Raw genomic sequence first — 21,666 nt, 5'->3', positions numbered from 1 at the left:
CTAAGTTAAACTCAGGAAACCAACGGTATAATCTGAGCATGTGTGTTTAAGCTGTCCCATATAGCAGTGCCGCATTATCTTGTCTTGTATTTATATCAGATCTCTGACTGTGAAGCTTAGTGAGAATTTCTAATGTTCTTTATAAAAAATTAAATATCCTGCTTGCCTAAAACAGCCCGTTTCCTGAACATACAGGGGTCCGATGACTTTGGGATATTTTAGGAAGATACTCAATCTGAAAATTTTACACTGAACTGTAATGTAGCTGTAATGGACAGAGGGGGGAAAAAAGCTTTCACGGCTAGCTTGCCTATGTGCAGTTTCTAAAGACAACAGCTGGAGTTTTTAGGTTAATGTATGGACGAGCCACAGTTAATGTGTGATGCTTTAGACGAATTGTGTGCAGACCTCACGCGCACTAAACATGTTCATCAGAAAGAAAAAGAGAGACTAAACTTGAGCATACACATTAAGCACATTAATCAAGTAGAAACACAGAGATTGGAGTTAACATTCACATTAAACACAATAAAGTAGACCAGGAAAGAGGTGAGGGGGGGAGACTGAGTCTGAGCCAGACTGGAGGTACATTCTACACAAAATCACAGACTAAAATACACAAGGCAGTAAAAGCCCCCTGTTTAGATCTCCACTTGAGTAAAAGTACAAAAGTATTTGGCTTCAAATGTACCCAACTACAAAAAGTATCATGATTTATTATGACTCTAAAGCCCTATTATCATTTCTATAACAAGACTCTGGATTAATCGACTCATTTTAGGTAAAAAAAAATGCACCAGAGTCACTCTTTTAAATCTATTAAAATTGTCATTAAGCATAAAACACTGAAGGCAAACTGTCCATCAGGTACAACCCAACTTAATTCAGTTTAAGATTAATAATAAAAAAAAAGTATGCATTGTATGCCAGTGTTCATAAACAAACAAGACAAAACATGGAAAGTGTTTTGTATGAATTCACAAAAAGAAATTGAAGGTCTTCTGTTCACAGTGGTTGCAACATTAAAATAGCTGAATTCACCATGATTGGGGGGATGGGGATCAGTTCGCTTTTTTTCTTCCAAAGAATGAAATATATAAACTTAATTATTGCCAAAGTGATTAAACTCAGAGACAATAATTGTGTTGAATACATTTTATTCCATTAAATATTCTGATTTTTTTAAATCAATTTCATGTAATATTGTGTCAAATTGTACAATATATCAAATTCTTCCAAATCAAGAAATATAAATCTTAATATGTGAAAATAGGCATTTATTTTTGTATGAAATTACAAATTTGGTTGAAAAACATCAACATGGAAAATAGATATTTACACACTGTGGTACAATACATTTTAAGTGTACACACACTATTGTATTACAGCTAATGTACTAATACACAGTATTATGTATCTGGGAAAAAGAAAAAAAGCACATGAAACTGTCAGTAGGCGATTGAAAGGCTTGTTTATATCTGCAGAGGGACTCCTAATGAACTCTGAGCAGCCGGAGGATGTGGGCAGAGTTTGACTTTGGTCCATCACAGATGGTGCTGAAAGCTCAAAACTAGAACAGCAAATACACACTGACCGCTCATTACTAGCTCCTCCACACCTTGTGAAAGTACATTCTCAATTATCTCACTTTTTAAGACGTCCTCCCTGCGTTCACCTGCCAGTGAAGTGGGGGTTTGAGACGATCCCCATTTCACTAATTCACTGATTCCTTTATTGGGAAATGTTAGAGGACTATTACAGGAAAATAAATAATGATGTACACTACCACGGCTCAGTTTTGCTCATCATAATTCTGCATTAGTCACATGCTGTTGCATATGACCGAGTGTAGCATGGGCAGTCCATGTCTGTTAACATACACTGTGTCTATTGCCCCTGGCAGGGAAGGTGGTTTTGTAAGAATCCAAATGATATTCTGTATGTTTTCAGACACCAATGCAAAAAGGTGAGGGGTATATTTTGGAACACAATTTATTTTGTTCCTCCTCTGAGGTAAATTCCACACATTAGGATGCAAACAATTCTTCACATTTCCTGTTTACGTTAAATTTAGCAATGGAGATACCAGTTAAACCAAGCTAAACTCCCTGAGACCTGATAATTCCAGCAAATATAGCCATACTCTGCATTAGTCAGCGACCACCCTACATTCATATTATTTCTGTCTAAAAGCAGACATTTCAGAAGAGATTCCATAAAGTATCATGTGCTTACATAAGGAATAAATATTCTAATGAAAATATGTTAAACAAATTACTGAATAAAAAAGAGAAAACTATTTTGCGAGCAGGAGGAAAGTAAATTCACGAAAAATTAATTAATTTATTGATTGATTGTCTGTAACCCGTAACCAGTTCAGGGCGGCGGTGGGTCCAGAGCCTACCCAGAATCACTGGGTGCAATGCAGGAACACACCCTGGAGGAGGCACCAGTTCTTTACAGGGCACTCACACATTCACTCACACACTCACACCTACGGACACTTTTGAGTCTCCAATCCACCTACCAACATGTGTTTTTGGAGCGTGGGAGGAAACCGGAGCACCCGGAAGAAACCCACGCAGACACAGAGAGAACACACCACACTCCTCACAGACAGTCACCTGGAGGAAACCCACGCAGACACAGGGAGAACACACCAAACTCCTCACAGACAGTCACCCAGAGGAAACCCACGCAGACACAGAGAGAACACACCACACTCCTCACAGACAATCACCCGGAAGGGGACACAGGTTATAAAACAAACCATGATTTGTGGCTTCATTGGTGCAAATACTGATAAATCCCCAGAATCTCAATATTTGCTGATATTATCTGCCATCCTATATATCGGTCAAGCTTCACCACCCCCCCGACACACACACACTCCAGGTAGAGGTCAAGAGGTCACAGGACTGATAAATCATGGCAGGATTTGGATTTCAGTTTGAACGCTGCATTCTTGTTCTTTTTGGCCACCAGTTTATCGATAAAGCGCTTGGCTTTCTTGGGGACACTCTCTTGCTGCTGGTTCTGAGCTTGCCATCGGCTGATGGCCTCAGCGCTGTCCCTCCGCAGGCGGAGCTGGCGAACGATGCCTTCAAACAGCGGCCACACATTGTGCTGCATTGCGGCTGATGTTTCAATGAACTTGCAGTCAAAAACCATCGCACACGCACGGCCCTCTGCAGGGAAGAAAAGACAAACAAAAAGGGTCTCAGCAGAACTACGGCAAAACCTCAAACATCATTCAGTTTTATTAGTTTTTTTTAGACTGTGTAGCTGTGAAAACACATTCATGGGGTTTCCTCAAAACATCATGAAGGAATTGAGAATCTGAGCTATCACTAAACAACTCTGAGATGAGCTCAAGTGCTGAAATGCCATTGAAAACATAATCTCTGGTGGTCTAGTCCAATCTAATCAGCCAATATCAAGTGTTTTTTTCAAACCATTAGAGGAACCAGAAAAACCTCCAGTCTAATCGACTTTGTGTAAACCTCGTCCAACATTAATAAATGTGCAATTATTGGTCATTGTACAATGTACAACAAAATGTGTCTTCCGCATGTAACCCATCTGTAGCAGTGAGTGCACACACATATGCACCCAGAGCAGCCCATCCCCGGTGCCCAGGGAGTGTTTGGGGTTTCGGTGCCTTGCTCAAGGGCACTTCAGCCGTGAATGTTCCTGCCGGTCCTGGGGATCGACTCATTAAATGTTGTGTCTCTGTTTCTGAGACTCTTTTGTTGCCATTCATTCATGAAATCATTAGTGAATGCAGTTGCATTACTTATTTTTGGACACAGGGGTGTCACTAGGCCCATTTTACCAGAACACGTGTCCTGGATGGATGGATGGGAGAAGTGGCATGTGGTATGTCTGGTGCCTCTTTCCATTGAGGACATCGAAGATGTATACCTATTTGGATTTACAACCATGGGCTTTCTGCTGATTGGATTAGGTGGTGCCCTGGTCTATCGGAAAATTAGAAGAGTTGAGTCAGTTGTAAACAGCCCAAAGAAACTGACCAACATGATTGATGGGATGGGCAGAGCCGTTGGCGTACAGACTGGGACTGTCAGTAGAAGCTTTGATTCCATCAAGGAGCAACTAACGGCTTTGAACACGAAGATTGAACGTCTGGAAGACCAGTGCAAAATTGGAACTTTGAATCAGAGGGACTATAGCTAAAATTCAGCTCACATCTCTGATTCTAAAAAGCTGAACTTCATCTGTTTTAGCTGCCCCTGCTATCAGTGGCCTTGGCTGCTGATAATTTCAACTCCTCCAGAGGGAACGGTCGTCATGGAGATCTGCTGCACCTCCCCTGTCTGAGCTGGGGGCTCAAGGACACGTGACCGATACTACATCTTGGACATTTTCACGAACTGAACCTAACCCCCCCCCCCCCCCCAACTTTCCCCCTTGAACACGCCTCCGACTGCTTATGTCTACGTCATTGAAACTATCTGTTTGTATTGCTTTGTGTGCTAAAGGTGTTGTTTTTTTCTCAAGGCACAGTCTGGGACCTTTTTTTTAACACCACTTCCCTGTTGTAATCCTGCTGTTTTTCTAACTGTAAGATGGCGCGGTGCATCTGCTGCCGTCGCGTCTGTTGCGCAGACCTAACGCCTGTTGGGCGAGTGGACAGACGAAAAAATCATTTCGCTGCATTGTTGTACTTGTATAACTTTGTATGTGACAATAAATTAAATCTAATCTAATAAGTGCCCCGCTAAAATCACAGCGGTAAAAAGAACATTTCATCCTGGACTGCTGAGCAGAACTACAGAATGAACAGCGCAAGTACACTACAGGAACTACATTTCCCATAATGCACCAGCATCTTTCCAAAAGCTACAGCAGCTAATGCGTTCAGTCAGAGACAGTTTATTTTGTTTGCACGTTGTAATATATTCATAAATATTTTAAAGAAAGTCAGCTACACAACAGACAAGGTCATTATAGTTCATCTATACATTTTTCTTTATAACCACTTGCCAAATAAACATTAAACACCACTAAAGCAAACGATAAGACATTCCCTGATGACAGAAAATCATCAAATCATCAAGTCATCATCAGATGTCAGAGCCTGTAACACCACCCGACCTAAGCATGTTTTTAAAGCCTTTCTTTTATGAATCATTCAATTCTAGACAATTTCATATGAAATTAGGAGCTGCAGAGGTTCAGTAACACAGTTCCCTCACATCTTCAGCATAACCCATGTGAGGAAACACGGACGCAATTTTGGGAAATGGTGCAAAATAGAAGTTTCAAACCCCTTTTTTTCATTAATAACGCTTTCTCTAGAGTTCATCTGTTCTTCATTTCTGTACCATGGCCGAGTAACACCCACCTTAGTATTAAATCACTTAAATCATTGTGTTCAACAGGCTTTTTAGTAAAGGCACCTACTAGGGCTGATGGAGAAGTCAATTTTGTTTGCCGTAGTACAACATGTCGTCAAGAAACACCCCTGTTTGGACACAGTGTTTGGATGCTTTGGGATTTTCAGAGAGAAACTGGACAAACACTCCTTGCTATTTGACAATTCCATAGTTCTCCCAATGCGTTCAATAAAATCAAAGCCAAGAGCATTGTGGTTAGAACCTACCATTGACGGACACCTCTCTCCGCCGTACTAAGTCACACTTGTTGCCCACGAGGATGATTGGAGTATGATGAGCCTCACGTTCACGCCGCAGCTGCACGCGTAGTTCAGATGCTCGCTGGAAACTGGCTCTGTCTGTGATAGAGTAGACGATGATGAAGGCGTCTCCGGCCTGCGAGCAGCTATCTGATTTCTGTAAAGAAGACGAGACTATGATATTTCTCCACTGGTATACACACAGGCTAACTGCAGACTTATGTGATGTATAGGGTCATTTTCTGTCAATAATGTGTAGGCAGATTGACCAGAGGAGGATAGGTGAAAGAAGTAGAGAACAGGTAGGATTTTAGTTGAGATTAAAACACAGAAAGAGAGGAAGATTAATTCATTTGATTTGAGTTGAATACAATTCCAAGAGTCATCAATATTAAACAAGAAGACTAAAACCTTCTTTACTTGGAATGTAAGTTCATGTACAACAAGTTGCAGTAAAAGATGTGAGGAATGTGTGTCTGATACCTGTGAATCCCACATGTCCATTAAGGTAACGGTTGCGCTTTCTCCGTCCACCGTCATGTGCTGCTCCACCATCTCACCTGTGAGAAAAGGCACGTCAGCAACAAACAGAATCCATGAAACCAGATCTTAAATCCAGAGCTGACCTCATTTAAAGTTACAACACTCTGAGCCTAAGAAACACTATTACTGTTTCCCATAGGACCTGAGTGATAAAGTTATTCTAATAGTTGTTGCCAAACAAAAATGATATTAGTAATTTAATGAGTCTACATACAGTAGCCAGGTCCCCACACGAGTATTTCCCAGCTCAAAATCCCAGCATTAACATCATGCTTATAAAACTGGCTGAGATTTCTGAATAGATAACTGGTGATATGTTAAATGTACTTTTACCAATACACATTTGTTTATCTCAGTAAACTAAGTCATCAAACTAAAGCTGGACGTGTAAACTAGTACGAAATGTTGGGGTACTCCTGGTGGAAATGTGTGTTTTGTTAATATAGGCAGTTTTTTGATGCACAACTATTTGCTGAGATTAGCATATAGAAACAATAAGCATAACATACACTCACTAAAGCTACGGTACAGGATCAGTACTGTCGCTAAAGGTACAAAGCATTGTAGTGTATCTTTAAAGGGTCCAAACAGTGTAGTGTATCTTTAAAGGGTCCGAACAGTGTAGTGTATCTTTAAAGGTCCGAACAGTGTAGTGTATCTTTAAAGGGTTCGAACAGTGTAGTGTATCTTTAAAGGGTCCGAACAGTGTAGTGTATCTTTAAAGGTCCGAACAGTGTAGTGTATCTTTAAAGGGTTCGAACAGTGTAGTGTATCTTTAAAGGGTCCGAACAGTGTAGTGTATGTTTAACGGGCCAAACAGTGTAGTGTATCTTTAAAGGGTTCGAACAGTGTAGTGTATCTTTAAAGGTCCGAACAGTGTAGTGTATGTTTAACGGGCCAAACAGTGTAGTGTATCTTTAAAGGGTTCGAACAGTGTAGTGTATCTTTAAAGGTCCGAACAGTGTAGTGTATCTTTAAAGGTCCGAACAGTGTAGTGTATCTTTAAAGGGTTCAAACAGTGTAGTGTATCTTTAAAGGGTCCGAACAGTGTAGTGTATGTTTAACGGGCCAAACAGTGTAGTGTATCTTTAAAGGGTTCGAACAGTGTAGTGTATCTTTAAAGGTCCGAACAGTGTAGTGTATGTTTAACGGGCCAAACAGTGTAGTGTATCTTTAAAGGGTTCGAACAGTGTAGTGTATCTTTAAAGGTCCGAACAGTGTAGTGTATGTTTAACGGGCCAAACAGTGTAGTGTATCTTTAAAGGGTTCGAACAGTGTAGTGTATCTTTAAAGGGTCCGAACAGTGTAGTGTATCTTTAAAGGTCCGAACAGTGTAGTGTATCTTTAAAGGGTCCAAACAGTGTAGTGTATCTTTAAAGGGTTCGAACAGTGTAGTGTATCTTTAAAGGGTCCGAACAGTGTAGTGTATGTTTAACGGGCCAAACAGTGTAGTGTATGTTTAACGGGCCAAACAGTGTAGTGTATCTTTAAAGGGTTCGAACAGTGTAGTGTATCTTTAAAGGTACAAATAGTGTAGTGTATCTTTAAAGGTACAAACAGTGTAGTGTATCTATAAAGGTACAGCAGTGGTGTTAAAGTCCAGTTGTGTTTCCTAAAGGTTCATTACATTCTCTTCTCTAGAAGGAGAGGGGGATCTCTGTAATCTTTCATTATACAACTGTGGAGAATAAAAGAACACAATAAAAGTCCTGGAGATGAAATGGGGCGAATGACATCAACACAACTTTAACATCTACAGTAAAATTGTGTTCCCTAATTAAAGTTACAGACAGTTGTCTCACAGCGCATAAACTAATATCTTCATATGTGCAGAAGTGACATTTACTACAAATAGTCTAACTTATTTTTCTGTATTCTGTAACTTGTTTTACTTTGACCTGCTGGACATCATTTTAAAATAAATTTATAAAATTAAATAAAAAGCCAAGGGAACGACCTAATAAGGCATGGAGCTGTTAAAAGCATGGAAACGACTTAATGAAACAGAAAATAGATATTAAATTCATGAGAACAAAGTATTAAATAGGTTTTATCGTCCCCACGTGTTATTAAATCATTTGCACGCCTTAATTTAAAGTCCTGCATTTCTGGCTGCAGTGATCTGAAGGCTGACTGTGTTGTAGTGATGTGTTGTTTACCTGCGTACGGTTCGCAGTCGCACTGCATGCTGTCCGCGGCTCCGGCGAAAATGCTGGCGAGCGCGGTCTTACCCACGCCGTCGTCCCCGAGCAACGCGACGGTGAAGGGGCCGCTGGCGCTCGGCGGTGGCGTGAGGAGCTCTGTGGAGCACGGGCAGGACAAGCGCGAGCGCGGGGTTTCCTCATTGGGAACGCGCGCTCCCGTGCTCAGAAGCTGCCCGCCTTCCGAGCCGCAGATGCTCCAGCGGCGGAGGCGCTGCTGAACGCGCACGCTGTGGCGCCGCACGCTCGCGAGCAAAGTCATCCCGCCGCACGAGCGCGATGAGAAACGATAACTGACCGGTGACCGTTAACAAGTTTGAGAGTCGTTTGGAAACAAGTGGCACATGGCTGGGGAGGAGCAGGGACTTCGGAAACCGAGAAAAGAGGGGCTCTGTGGAGAGCCAGAGTGGTCCCCTAGGCTCGGAATGAACCCCGTTCTGGTGAACGACCAGACCGGTGTTTTTTGTGTGATTAATCCGCGGCGTAACGAGCTTTATAGAAAAATGATTCATATGAATCGATTCGTTTCGCTCAGTGAGTTGAACGGTTAAACGACTAACAACTGAATCCATTTCGGTAAGCTATAGTCTACGTACTGGGCCGGACTGGTACAAAGACCAGACATCATGTACTTTCTTTATTCAGAAAATCGGTTTGTGTATCAAAATACATTTCCGTTTATGTGAAGATAAATGTAAATCAGTTTTACGTGACCCGTGAATCAACAAATCGTTTAATTGGACATCTAGTGGAATGAAAGAATCGACTCCTTTAATTGACTCGAGATTAATCGTGTTGTCTCGTACTGCCACTCTCTAGGGAAAGACTGCCTTTCGCCGCCTAACGGTCAAGAGCCGCCTATTGCACGATTGTGCGACTGTTATATCAAAACCATTAATTTTATTTACTTCCCTCGAAACTTAAAGCGCAGAGAACACATTTTGAAATGTAGATTTTTTTTTAAATAATTCTAAACGTGGGTGTTATGTGAAACGTTCCACAAAGTTTAAATAATCACTAAACAACTTATTGCACTTGAAGGAAAATGCTAGAAAGCCGTTGAGATTTTGGTCCCGCATTGGTCTTCCATTTATAGAAGGTTGTAGAATCGTCAAAAATGAACCAGAATACATTTAATTATTCTTTATTCTATAATCTGTAACAACAGAACCAGGTGGACTGGCATCTGAAAACTGTCCATAGGTGAGTGAGTGTGTGTGTGTGTGCGTATGTGTCGCCCTGTTAAAGACTGCTGCCCCCTTCAGGGTGCGTTTGGTGTTCCCGCCTTGCACCCAATGGGTCCGGGTAGGCTCCAGACCAACCACACCCTAAACTGGACGAGCGCTTACAGACAATGAATGAATGAATGTAGACGCTAATTTATTTATTTATATTCATTTAGTTACATTGTTTTTAGGATCCATTTTAGGCCTCTGGATCCTAAAGACAGACACATAAATTATTCTGCTGAATTGGAATTATACTATAACAGAATTTTGGGAGTTGGGCCACGCCCATGCTCCTTCCCCCCACTAAGACAGCACTAAGAGACTGCGTTCGACAGTCGTTGTGCCTGCCTCACCTGCCACTTCAGCTGCTCCAAGCTCCTCCGCACACTCTCGTCATTCTCTTGTCACTCTCTCCTAATTCTCCTCCTCCTTCCCAGCGGTCTCATCTCCGTGACCAGTGCGCTCGGCAGCCCTCCTTCACCATCGGACGAGTACGGCCCGATTCGGCTTCACCGGCTTCTCCGTCCATCTCCGACTAGACTGTGGCGGGCCTCCAGAAAGTACTCCGAGACCGCGGTATCCCCTTGACTCGTTCAGCCCCTTTTTTTTCAGGACCCTCTTTTTTCGCTGTTTACCGCTTCTACCCCGGAGGGTGGGGTCTTACCTGCTCAACCTGCGCCATCGCACGATGACGTTACTGCACCTGCGACGTGGCGCTGAGGACGACCTGCGAGGGCCACCCTCCCCAGCTCAGTGCCCCCTGCTGGTGCCACGGATCTAGTTCCTGTCTGCACTACTGGGCCCGACCATGCCCCAACTTCTGTTTTTTCCCCTTTTACATGCTTCTAATCTTCCTGTTCTCTCTCTCCCTGCTACTACTTCTTCCACCTACCCTGTTTTTTCCTTATCATCCCACCCCCTCCCTTTATCATCCCAACCCCTACCCTTATCATCCCAACCTCTACCCTTATCATCCCACCCCCTCCCTTTATCATCCCAACCCCTACCCTTCATGGGCACGCAGCACCCCGTTTTTTATCATAATGATTCTCTCTTTGCAGGTTTTGCAAGTCAACCTCTCGCCCCGGCGCCCCGGGCTCCTGACACCATATTCTCTCTTTTCACCACTGCTCTAGCTCCTCCTCCCCATGCTTGTGTCTTCAATCCACCCCTGGTGCAGTCTACCCTTCATCAGCGGATTCTCCAAGGTGCGGACGTTGACCCGTCCTCTCTATTGATTCCCTCAGCTTCCTGTGCAGCACCTTGCTCCATTGACGTGAGGGACGTGACCCTCTCATTGAAGACTTCAGAGCACAGAGCTTCCAAACTCCTGATGACTTCCGAATTCGCACTCGAATTTTCCCTCTACCGCGACATGCTGTGCTCCTCTTTCCCTGCCTGCAGGCAGGAACTGGACGATTATCTTGCCATCATTCTCGACCTCGCAGTCCGTTTTGGAGGCTCTGGTTTTTACGACTACCATTGGCTTTTCTCCGCACGGGTCGCCGCCCGCTTGCAGCAGTAGAACATTCCTTCCTACTGGGGTGCACTCGACTTGGAACTTTACTGTCTCTTGGGGCATCTTAATTTCACCACGAGTGTTTTCCCAAAAGGTCGTTCCTTCATCTCTCATTTGCTGCACCTAGCCTCTTCTGCCTTTCTCTCTCTCAGTTAATCTCCCTGGATCAAGCCTGTGCTTCAGAGCTACAATTCAGGTTGGAATGGCAGATGGAATGGCATCTCTTTCTTTTACAATGACACACTAGCTAACCCAGAGGACGTTGATTTGTTCATCGACGCAGCCCCGTCCGTGGGGTGTGGAGGTTTTTACAAGGGACACTGGTTCGCATCTTCCTGGCTTGATCAAATCACCCGTCTAGCACCAGACTAGACTCCGGTGACTCTATTGCGCTCCGTGAATTCTTTCCCGATGCCTTTGCTGCAGTTCTTTGGGGACATGAATGGACTGGCCGAGTCATCCTTCTCCATTTAGATAATGAATCAGTCGTTCGTATTATTAATAAAGGACGCTCCAGTTCACTCAGTCTCATGCCATTCGTTCGCCGCCTCACTTGGCACTCAGTCGTCCATCAATTTCTATTAAAAGCAGTTTACATTCCTGGTCACATTAACCCTATTGCTGACTCTCAGTCTCGTTTCCAATTTCAGAAGTTCAAGCTATTGGTTCCACAGTCCGACCTGCATCCTACTCCGGTTCCACCATTTTCGGACCTCATCTTCCATCTTCCCACACACTCAGCAATCTGACTCTAAGATCCCAGGATTTAATCCTGAAATCTCTGGCACCAAACACCTTGTCTACCTACTGGACGGGATGGCAATGCTTTCGGCGCTTCCATCACATACACTCTATACCGTTCCCTTATTCCGATCTACACTCTTTCACAGCATTCCTCTCATTCACTAGCTCTCAATATTCTATCCGTTCATCCACATTAAAAAGCTATGCAGCCGCTATTAATTTCTTTTTCAAACTGATTTACGGCTCTCCCCATCCGTTTACTAATCATCACCAAGTCGCTCTGCTCCTTAAAGGAATAAGAAGGACTGAACCTCATCATCTACCTCAACGCTTACCTATCTCTTCTCACATTCTTTACAGCTGCCTAACTACTCTGCGATCCGTTTACGTATCACCAACTACCAATGCCACCCCCGAAGCCATGTTCCTTTTAGCTTTTTTTGGCTTCCTCCATTGCTCTGAAATCACAACCCCGTCTTCTGTTCACTATAGTTCTCTCCACTCGTTTATCTGACCTACTCATACTTGATATAAGCACACTCGTCTTTACTATTAAACGCAGTAAAACAGATCAATTTCACAATTCTTCTCAAATATTTCTCTTTAAACTCCCTTCCCCTATAAGCCCCTATGAACCTCTTACACGCTGCCTCTACAGCTTATAGACTCTTAAAACCATATGTTAGCACCTGCCCTCTCCGTTCCTCAAAGGAGCGCCAACTAACACGGCCAACCCCCCGTACAGGTCAGTCGAGGCTATTCTCATCTCTGGTACCGTGCTGGTGGAACGAGCTTCCAAGCACTATCAGAGCAACAGAAACCCTCTCCGCATTCAAGAAATCCTTGAAAACCCAACCTTTCCGGGAGTATCTTTTGCACTGAAAGTCTTCCTTTAATGGACTTATTACTTCCTGGTATATTGCACTCAATGTAAGGTATTTTGTATAAATTGTGCTGTAGTTTGAATGTTAGTTCCTCTTTTGTAAGTCGCTTTGGATAAAAGCGTCTGCCAAATGCATAAATGTACAGCTTACCATCAATGCCTTTCAGATCATACCATCCAGACACTTGGCCGATGGACCTCTCAAGCACATCATTTATACATACGCACCCATATCTGTGATCTTTTTGAAGCTCACCAACGTATCGCTTCCCTGTAACTTTTGGGGGCCTGGTTCTACACACGCTCAAAACCGCTCCGAACTCCATCCTAAATTCCACTGAGTTCATCCCTCCCCCCATTCCAAACTATAGGGCGTGGCCCATACTAGCAAAATCTTTTTGCTGCAGTTCTAAAGGGAGCTCAGTGTTGGATCGTTTTGATGTAGTTATTTTATGTGAACAGTACTCAATACTGGATTCAGTGAAACCTTGACTTACGAGTGAATCAACTTTTAAATTCTCCAATAAACGAGCCGTCGCTCAGACGATTTTTAGCTTTAAGATGTGAGCTGAGATCTGAGTTTCGAGCGCTCGAGCTTCCCACCACTAGGTGGCCCAGTGAGCGTTCAGTTCACTTGGTTATTTTGCTGTCTACCTATTTTGTTGTTTTTTTTGTTTTTTTTGTAGTATTAAGTGTGTAGCGAGTAAGTGAAGTTAAGGGATAGAGCATGAAAAGAAAAACTCACCCAACCTCCTTCCCCTCCACCAGCATCTTCCTCTGATCTTCAAGGTAAATACACTTAATAGAACCTGTTTTTTTTCTTTACATTCTCTTTTATTGTGTATTATTAATTTTTATGTATTATTTGTTATTTATAAAAGTACATTTTTCTTATTTAAAAACACGTAACAAAAATATTGTTGTGGTTTTTGGGGCTGGAACAGATTCACCTCATTTCATTTCAAATCATCACAGAAGGAATTAATCTCCTAAGTCAAAGTGTGACTGTATTTGGTCACACATTCTTCCAGAAGCCCTGGCTCATGTGTCAGTATCACAGCTCACACTGGACCCTAAAAGCATGCACGTGCACACACACAAACACTCAAAAAGTTTGCACCCCCCACCCCCCAGATTATCTCCTTTCTGTGGACTGGCCCAAGAAGCCGAAATCACAGATTATAATCAGAGCTATTAATGTAATTGCTAGATTATACTGATTGTGTTTCTATATACAGCGCTGATACGGATACAGAAATGGGAATGGATGGGTGAAATCACCACAGAGTGCTGGATTAGCTCCTCCCGACTCGTTCATTCATCCCTTTCTTTCAGAGCACATTAGAAAGAAGGCTAAGCAGATAAGGGGGAGCGAGGGATAGAGAGCAAATGATAGATTGAATCTGCTGAAAGTAGCTTTAACAAATTTTGGAAAGTAATGTGCACATGCACTGCACATGACACTGAAGGGAACACACTTTTTGGAAGCCATACGTTCTGTATGTGGTGTTGTACAGAGATTCGAAGCCTTGGTCTGTGTGTGGGAGTGTGTTTTTGGAGTGTTGCCATGAGACTGATGGTATGTGATCACTTAATGCTGTGACATTCCTGGTGTACAGTGAAATGTTGCAGGGAGCTGCTGAGATTTGTGTGCGTGATATGGGATGCTCCAAATGGGTAAACGTATGTATGTACAGTATATACATTGAATTTCCAGTTCACTCAGGGTATCTCCAGTGTATGTCCCCTTAGTGATGATACAGAGCCCTTATTATGGGCACAGACATTCAGTAGTGCAGTTTGTACCATATCCACAGAGAACCATAGCCAACAAAATGAGACACGCAGCTGAGTAGCTGCACATGACCTTATACTTTTACAATGCCCAGTGCTAAGCATGTACTAGTGGAGTATAAATATCCCCAGAAATGGGCTGTGGAGCTGTGGAACGGCAGCAATGTAGAAATACCTTGGAGATATTTAGCATTTGTGATCCAAAACTCATCCATAATCAGTACCTGGCCTCATTTATATACTGACTGAATGCCATCAAACCTTCATAAGAAAAACAAATCCTCAAACATGAGTACACAGTGATCGGAGAAAAGCTGTGTTTCTGAAAAATAAGTCCTCACTTTTGGAGCTGCTTCTGCAGGAAGACCCCCACCATCCTCTCTCACCTCCTTCTCCCTCCTGCCCCCTCTCTCTCTCTCTCTCTCCACTCTCCTCCTGACCGTCCTCCACAGTGAGCCTGGGCCAGATTCAAACCAGCAACCTCAGGAACTCGAGGCATGGCTTTTCCCACCAAGCCACTCACTCTGACCATACTTTTTTTGGGGGGCTTGTCTTGAACATTCATTCATTCATTCATTGTCTGCAACCCTCACCCAGTTCACTGCGGTGGTGGGTCCGGAGCCTACCTGGAATCACTGGGTGCATGGCGAGACACACCCTGGAGGGGGCGCCAGTCCTTCACAGTGCTGGAGGACTCCAAGACAAACATCTGCTGCTTAATCATTCATCAGGTTCCTCGTTGAGAACAGGAACCTCGTCTATGTTAAAAGGCAGTGAGGGGTGTGTTATTCTCTCTCTGACCCAGGCCCAGCTCCACTGACCCGAATCCCGTGTCTCTGAGCGCTGGTTCCTGGAGACAGAACTAAACTAAACTTAATATAAATATTCCCTACTCCCTACTCTTCTCTCTGTGGTGATTATATGAATCTGTATATACACACTTATATCTGGCCAAAAACTTACAACTGCCACTTTAAAATGTAGAGTTCTACACTGCCCTCTGCAGGAGGAGACGTTTCATATCGCTCAGGTATTTATTATAAAACGTGCTGTAATAAAACACCCTCTCCAAAATTATTTTAATAAACAAACAACTGAACATAACTTTGGTAAATTTGGTGCTGAATGCTAACAACAAACACAGCAGCAGGAAGTGGACAGAGTTAGTGTCTGTTTGGGCCACTTTTATAAAATCAAGCCCACGATTACAAAATGAGGAATTTATTTAGAGATTAAAGTCATAAAGTGGTGTTTAATTTACGAAATTATTAACAAATACAATAATATATTAACACGAAAAATTGTTTCAAATATGGAGAGATGTATATTGGAAGTGTGATCAGATCTCGGCTTTGGCGTGAGAGATCTTGAAAGCAAGACCAGTTCTCATTAAGCCCGAGTCTCCTTTACTCAGGATGGAAGTTTGGAGAAGATTGGAGAAAATAAAATATTTCACCCAAAAATTCTCCAAGGGACGTCCCTTTGAGTTTTTTTTTAGCTAAATTTTTTTATACTTTCTCCGATCTTCTCCAAACTCATCCCTGAGTAAAGGAGACTCAGACTTAGAGAGAGATCTCTCACTCCAAAGATAATTGGAGTCCCTTATTGCCATATGTTCTGTTCTCTGCAGGTAGTGTCTCTGTCACACTGCTCCAGGGTCCTGGGGTTGTGGGTTTGAGCCCTGCTCCAGGACGAGATGGGGAACTAGGGAGAAGTGAGAGGGTAACACTCTACAGAGCCTCCTCTTCTTTCACTTACAGTCTGTCTTTCTGTGATGTGACTCCAGTTTTGTCTCGAAAAAACATTGTTGACTTCTCCTAGGTCTTCTTTCATGGAGCCCACTGTCTCTCAAAACGTAGATGGCTAGTGTGATCAGACACTGATTTACCTTGACCTAGGAGCTTTTATCTCTTAGGTAATGTCCCTTGGTTCTTCTTCTACCATTTGCACTATACTTCTGTGGAACCTGGGGTTGATTATATTTCTGCTCTTGTAGCTATGGTCCCATGGAATCTGAATTAGAATCACTTTATTGGCCACAGTGTTTGAACACAGAAGAATTTTTTCCTCTGCATTTAGCCCAATCCGTGCCGTGAAACACACATTTACACACACACACACACACACACACTAGTGAACACTAGGGGCAGTAAGCACACATGGACCATAATTCAACATCAATAAATATCACATTATAAAATGTTTCAATAACAATATGATTTTCAAACACATTTTCAATATTTCAGTACACATTATTTACGGAGTTTGTCACTGACTGACAGTCATTAGAGGGCGCTGTCATCAGTTTGGCAATCATTTTAAAATGTAGTTTAAAGATATGAATACTGATAAAGCTGAGAGGTTTATGTTTGAGGGTGATGTCATGTTTCTTTTTTGTTCTTGGGGTTCTTCAGTGCATTTTACACTGTTCACATTGATATCAGAATTATTTCGTATCGATCAGAATTAAGAAATACACCGTGATATAAATTGGCCGTATCCTCCAGCCCTACATGAGAATTTTAATTAAATTACTACATTTTAAGTTTAATTACTGCTCGGAAGGAAAGAAGCATTGTTTAATGAGCTTTAATGGTAACAACAAATTTGTCCATGCCTTTGTATATATAAAAAAACATTATTTAATCTGCTGCATGTGGTACGTTGTGATCTTCTCTTCTGTTCAGAATGAAGTAGTATAGAGGCTTACCCTGCTGAGCCTAAACAGTTGCTAGGGATTCACTATTATGCTCTGGATAGTTTTAAACAGTGAAGAGGCCAGACAAACCCACCTGACACCCCCGGAAACAGTTACACAGTGGCGGACAAAGACAAAAGGCCTATGACTCATTGCTGTTATGTCACACTTTAATGATTTAAAATTCACTGCCATGCAGACACGAGTCCAAGGACTGGATCTCACTGAGTCACTCTGTGAAGCCGAGTGCCCCTTTCATGCCGCAGAAAACTAAGGTACTTTATTTCTGATTACACTTTATTATACACAAGTCTTACTTTCTGATGTTATTTATGTAACTCTGAGCTGAGTGTCGCTGAATCTGACTGGCAGTTACATCATTCTCACCATCTGGGCCTAACAGCGAGATCTTCCTCTAAAGCAACAGTTTGTTACTCATTACGCCAACTGCATCAGGTCAGATGTTGCCGTTGTAAGACCATGGTAAACTAATATCACATCTATAGATATTCTATAGTAATCTACTGTTATTGTGTTCTGTTGATGTTTCCAATTACATTTGTATTCTGTTATTTCTACATGTGTTTGTGACTCAGGCCCTGTCCACACGGATCAGTTTTTATTTAAAAGCAGATGTTCCTCTCTCCAATTTTGAAAATATCCCTGTCCAGATGAAAACGAAAATAGCTGGAGGAGCTGTGTGTGTACAGTGCAGTTTATGACTGATGTAGTTCACTGTAGAGGGAGTGAGGAGCTGTGTGTGTACAGTGTAGTTTATGACTGATGTAGTTCACTGTAGACGGAGTGAGGAGCTGTGTGTACAGTGTAGTTTATGACTGATGTAGTTCACTGTAGAGGGAGTGAGGAGTTGTGTGTACAGTGTAGTTTATGACTGATGTATTTCACTGTAGAGGGAGCGAGGAGCTGTGTGTGTACAGTGTAGTTTATGACTGATGTAGTCCGCTGTAGAGGGAGCGAAGAGCTGTGTGTGTACAGTGTAGTTTATGACTGATGTAGTTCACTGTAGAGGGAGTGAGGAGTTGTGTGTACAGTGTAGTTTATGACTGATGTATTTCACTGTAGAGGGAGCGAAGAGCTGTGTGTGTACAGTGTAGTTTATGACTGATGTAGTTCACTGTAGAGGCAGTGAGGAGCTGTGTGTGTACAGTGTAGTTTATGACTGATGTAGTTCACTGTAGAGGGAGCGAGGAGCTGTGTGTGTACAGTGTAGTTTATGACTGATGTAGTCCGCTGTAGAGGGAGCGAAGAGCTGTGTGTGTACAGTGTAGTTTATGACTGATGTAGTTCACTGTAGAGGGAGCGAGGAGCTGTGTGTGTACAGTGTAGTTTATGACTGATGTAGTTCACTGTAGAGGGAGCGAGGAGCTGTGTGTACAGTGTAGTTTATGACTGATGTAGTTCACTGTAGACGGAGTGAGGAGCTGTGTGTACAGTGTAGTTTATGACTGATGTAGTTCACTGTAGAGGGAGTGAGGAGTTGTGTGTACAGTGTAGTTTATGACTGATGTAGTTCACTGTAGAGGGAGCGAAGAGCTGTGTGTGTACAGTGTAGTTTATGACTGATATATTTCACTGTAGAGGGCGCGAGGAGCTGTGTGTGTACAGTGTAGTTTATGACTGATGTAGTCCGCTGTAGAGGGAGCGAGGAGCTGTGTGTGTACAGTGTAGTTTATGACTGATGTAGTCCGCTGTAGAGGGAGCGAGGAGCTGTGTGTGTACAGTGTAGTTTATGACTGATGTAGTCCGCTGTAGAGGGAGAGAGGTCACCTGTTTTCAGTGACTTGAAACAATGTTTTCGTGTGGATGGGGGGCCAAAACGCAGACAAAACCCTCTGTTTTTAAGAATAAACAGATCCGTGTGGACGGGGCCTTATTCCACCACATGACAACAGATTTCTAAATATGTTACATGGCCCACAAAGCGCACGTTCATAAAATATAAACAACAATGAGCTGCAGATCTAAATACAGATTCACAAACCATGATGTCATAACACTGAAACATTTCTGTAAGTGGACAGTATAAGAAAAGTTTATTTCTAATTTTTGCTGCATACATCCTTCAAAGTGGTTTATTTACATGTTACTGCTTTGAACTTTTTTTTACTGCTTTTGAAGATTATTTACATGAGTCAAACTCCAAAATATAATTTATTTGTTCATACAAGAGGTTTTATTCATTTTATTAAGAATGGTATGTGTTTCAGGGTTTAGAAGTGGTGCTCTGGAAAGCATATGTGATGTGACTGTGAGCATGGTCTAAGTAAACATCACCATATGATTGAGTGGCTCCAGAGAAATGCCTCCAGTGCATGAGCTCAGACATGCTGACCCTGTGTGAAACACTGCCACCTCTGGCATGATGACCCAACTGACACGCCCTCCCTTCGGCCAGAGTCTCTTCTTCATCCACAACTGTCAAATATACACAGAACATACAGATATCACACATATGACAAAACAGCTACAGAAAAACTAAAAGCACAACATAGTGATGTCTCTTTCAGTATGTGTCAGTATGTGTTTCAGTGATGGGTCGGTCGCGAACGATCCGGTTCTAATGCTGGCATCAGACCACATGATATATCACGATGTACACTGTGTCAGATTAGTGCCATGAAGTTGCTGTGTCTCGGTCGGGAGAGAGGGAACACTACAGGTCTACTGAGGGAGGAAGTACAGAGTCGTGTCTGAACTACATGTTTGTGAACTAAAAACAAGCAGCGAAACATTTGAGGAGTCAATTGGGAACCAAAACAGTCATTTTTAGTGAGTCGAGCCAAAAGAACCAACTCTCTAAAAGGAGCCAGAATTCCCATCTCTAATCTATGGTCAAATTAGCTTCTACAATATTGATCTTTTGATTTACCATGTGTTCTCCCTGTGTCTGCATGGGTTTCCTCCAGGTGACTGTGAGGAGTGTGGTGTGTTCTCCCTGTGTCTGCATGGGTTTCCTCCAGGTGACTGTCTGTGAGGAGTGTGGTGTGTTCTCCCTGTGTCTGCGTGGGTTTCCTCCAGGTGACTGTCTGTGAGGAGTGTGGTGTGTTCTCCCTGTGTCTGCGTGGGTTTCCTCCGGGTGCTCCAGTTTCCTCCCACGCTCCAAAAACACACATTGGTAGGTGGATTGGAGACTCAAAAGTGTCTGTAGGTGTGAGTGTGTGTCATCCTGTGAAGGATTGGCGCCCCCTCCAGGGTGTGTTCCTGCCTTGCGCCCAGTAATTCTGGGTAGGCTCCGGACCCACCGCGACCCTGAACTGGATAAGGGTTACAGTCAATGAATGAATGTATTAATGATTTACCATTTAAATAAAAGCTGATCAGGGAATTGATCACCCAGAACATGAAGCATTTCAAATGATATGTTTACAGCCCTGTTGGGTTATACACATTGCTATTTTTATTTTGGAAAACAGAAGAAATTAACTATTTTCAAAACTAAGCAGAAGAGGAAGAGGCCTGAGAGAGTCATCGTGACCTGGTAAAGACTCTGCTCACAGTTAATAATTTAATAAAATGTAGAGATTTTTGGACAAGCCATAATCTCACCGTAGACTAATGAAGTTTACAAGCCACACAGTCACATCTCGCTCGATCTACACAAAAACAAACACATACACACACACACAGGGCAATTCCTAGGCCCCTTTTTCTAATCAGAGGCAGTACAGTGAAACCCAGAACAGACGACCTGATACTAACATGCCACAAAACACATATTCGGAACACTACAATATAATGGGAGTCAGTGTCATGGAAGATCCCAATGGGAGGATTTAACCGCCATATCGCACAAGCCTACCTCTAAAATATTTTTCATTTATTTATATCATTCTGTTACCTGTTGTGCTTCCATCCCCTGAGCACTGACAGTCCAGCAGGTCGTGCGTTAGACAGGACGTATTACGGTCAAAGGTGAACAGATCGCGGAGCTCCTCAGCAGAGAAACTGATGTGTTCTGCCTTTTTTCCCAGGTCCACCACTGCTCCAGACAGGCCCTGCTTACTCACTTGTCTCTGGTAGATCTTCTCTTCTATAGTACCTGGTAAAATAAATGTTCAGAGTAGTCTGTAACTCATCTGAAAGAGATTTACAGACTACTTTCTAATGTGTGTCTGAAGTGCACCATTCCCTGAAGTAGTGCAATACTTAAATTTGATATTCTAACATTTAACAATGCAGGACAAAACTGATTATGTAATGAGGGTCTAGACCAAGCATTAAAGTCATAAAGTGATTTTGAGAAGTGTGGCCTATTTCATTTGTAATTCTAAACATATTTAGGGTGTTTTCACTCACTTTCTGCCTCATAGTCACAGAGATACATACACAGCTACAATCAAACAGACATGGTAAACTTTATGGCGATATAAAAATG

General features: G+C 42.7%; 2 protein-coding genes across 7 annotated transcripts in view; both read right to left on the bottom strand.

The window, feature by feature from the left end:
- Positions 1-1,345: 1,345 nt before the first annotated feature.
- On the bottom strand, positions 1,346-8,846 carry gem (GTP binding protein overexpressed in skeletal muscle). The gene is made up of 4 exons (XM_066685982.1): positions 8,362-8,846; positions 6,143-6,219; positions 5,627-5,816; positions 1,346-3,188 (listed from the first exon to the last, which is right to left on the bottom strand). The coding sequence occupies exons 1-4, from the start codon at positions 8,663-8,665 to the stop codon at positions 2,911-2,913; spliced, it is 849 nt and encodes a 282-aa protein (XP_066542079.1). The 5' UTR covers positions 8,666-8,846; the 3' UTR covers positions 1,346-2,910.
- Positions 8,847-17,836: 8,990 nt separating this feature from the next.
- Positions 17,837-21,666, bottom strand: part of rad54b (RAD54 homolog B) — a 32,491-nt gene continuing 28,661 nt past the window's right edge. For all 6 annotated transcript variants that reach the window (XM_066675975.1, XM_066676075.1, XM_066676005.1 and 3 more), the window contains 2 exons: positions 21,130-21,330; positions 17,837-19,706 (listed from right to left, as the gene is read on the bottom strand). In XM_066675975.1, coding sequence (XP_066532072.1) covers positions 19,495-19,706; positions 21,130-21,330 — 413 coding nt within the window. In that variant the 3' untranslated portion in view covers positions 17,837-19,494. The remainder of the gene's footprint in view (positions 19,707-21,129; positions 21,331-21,666) is intronic.

This window comes from Hoplias malabaricus, chromosome 1 (assembly GCF_029633855.1).
Source record: "Hoplias malabaricus isolate fHopMal1 chromosome 1, fHopMal1.hap1, whole genome shotgun sequence".
NCBI lineage: Eukaryota > Metazoa > Chordata > Actinopteri > Characiformes > Erythrinidae > Hoplias > Hoplias malabaricus.
Note: the sequence above shows the minus strand (reverse complement) of the source record. Positions and strands in the feature narration are given on the sequence as shown.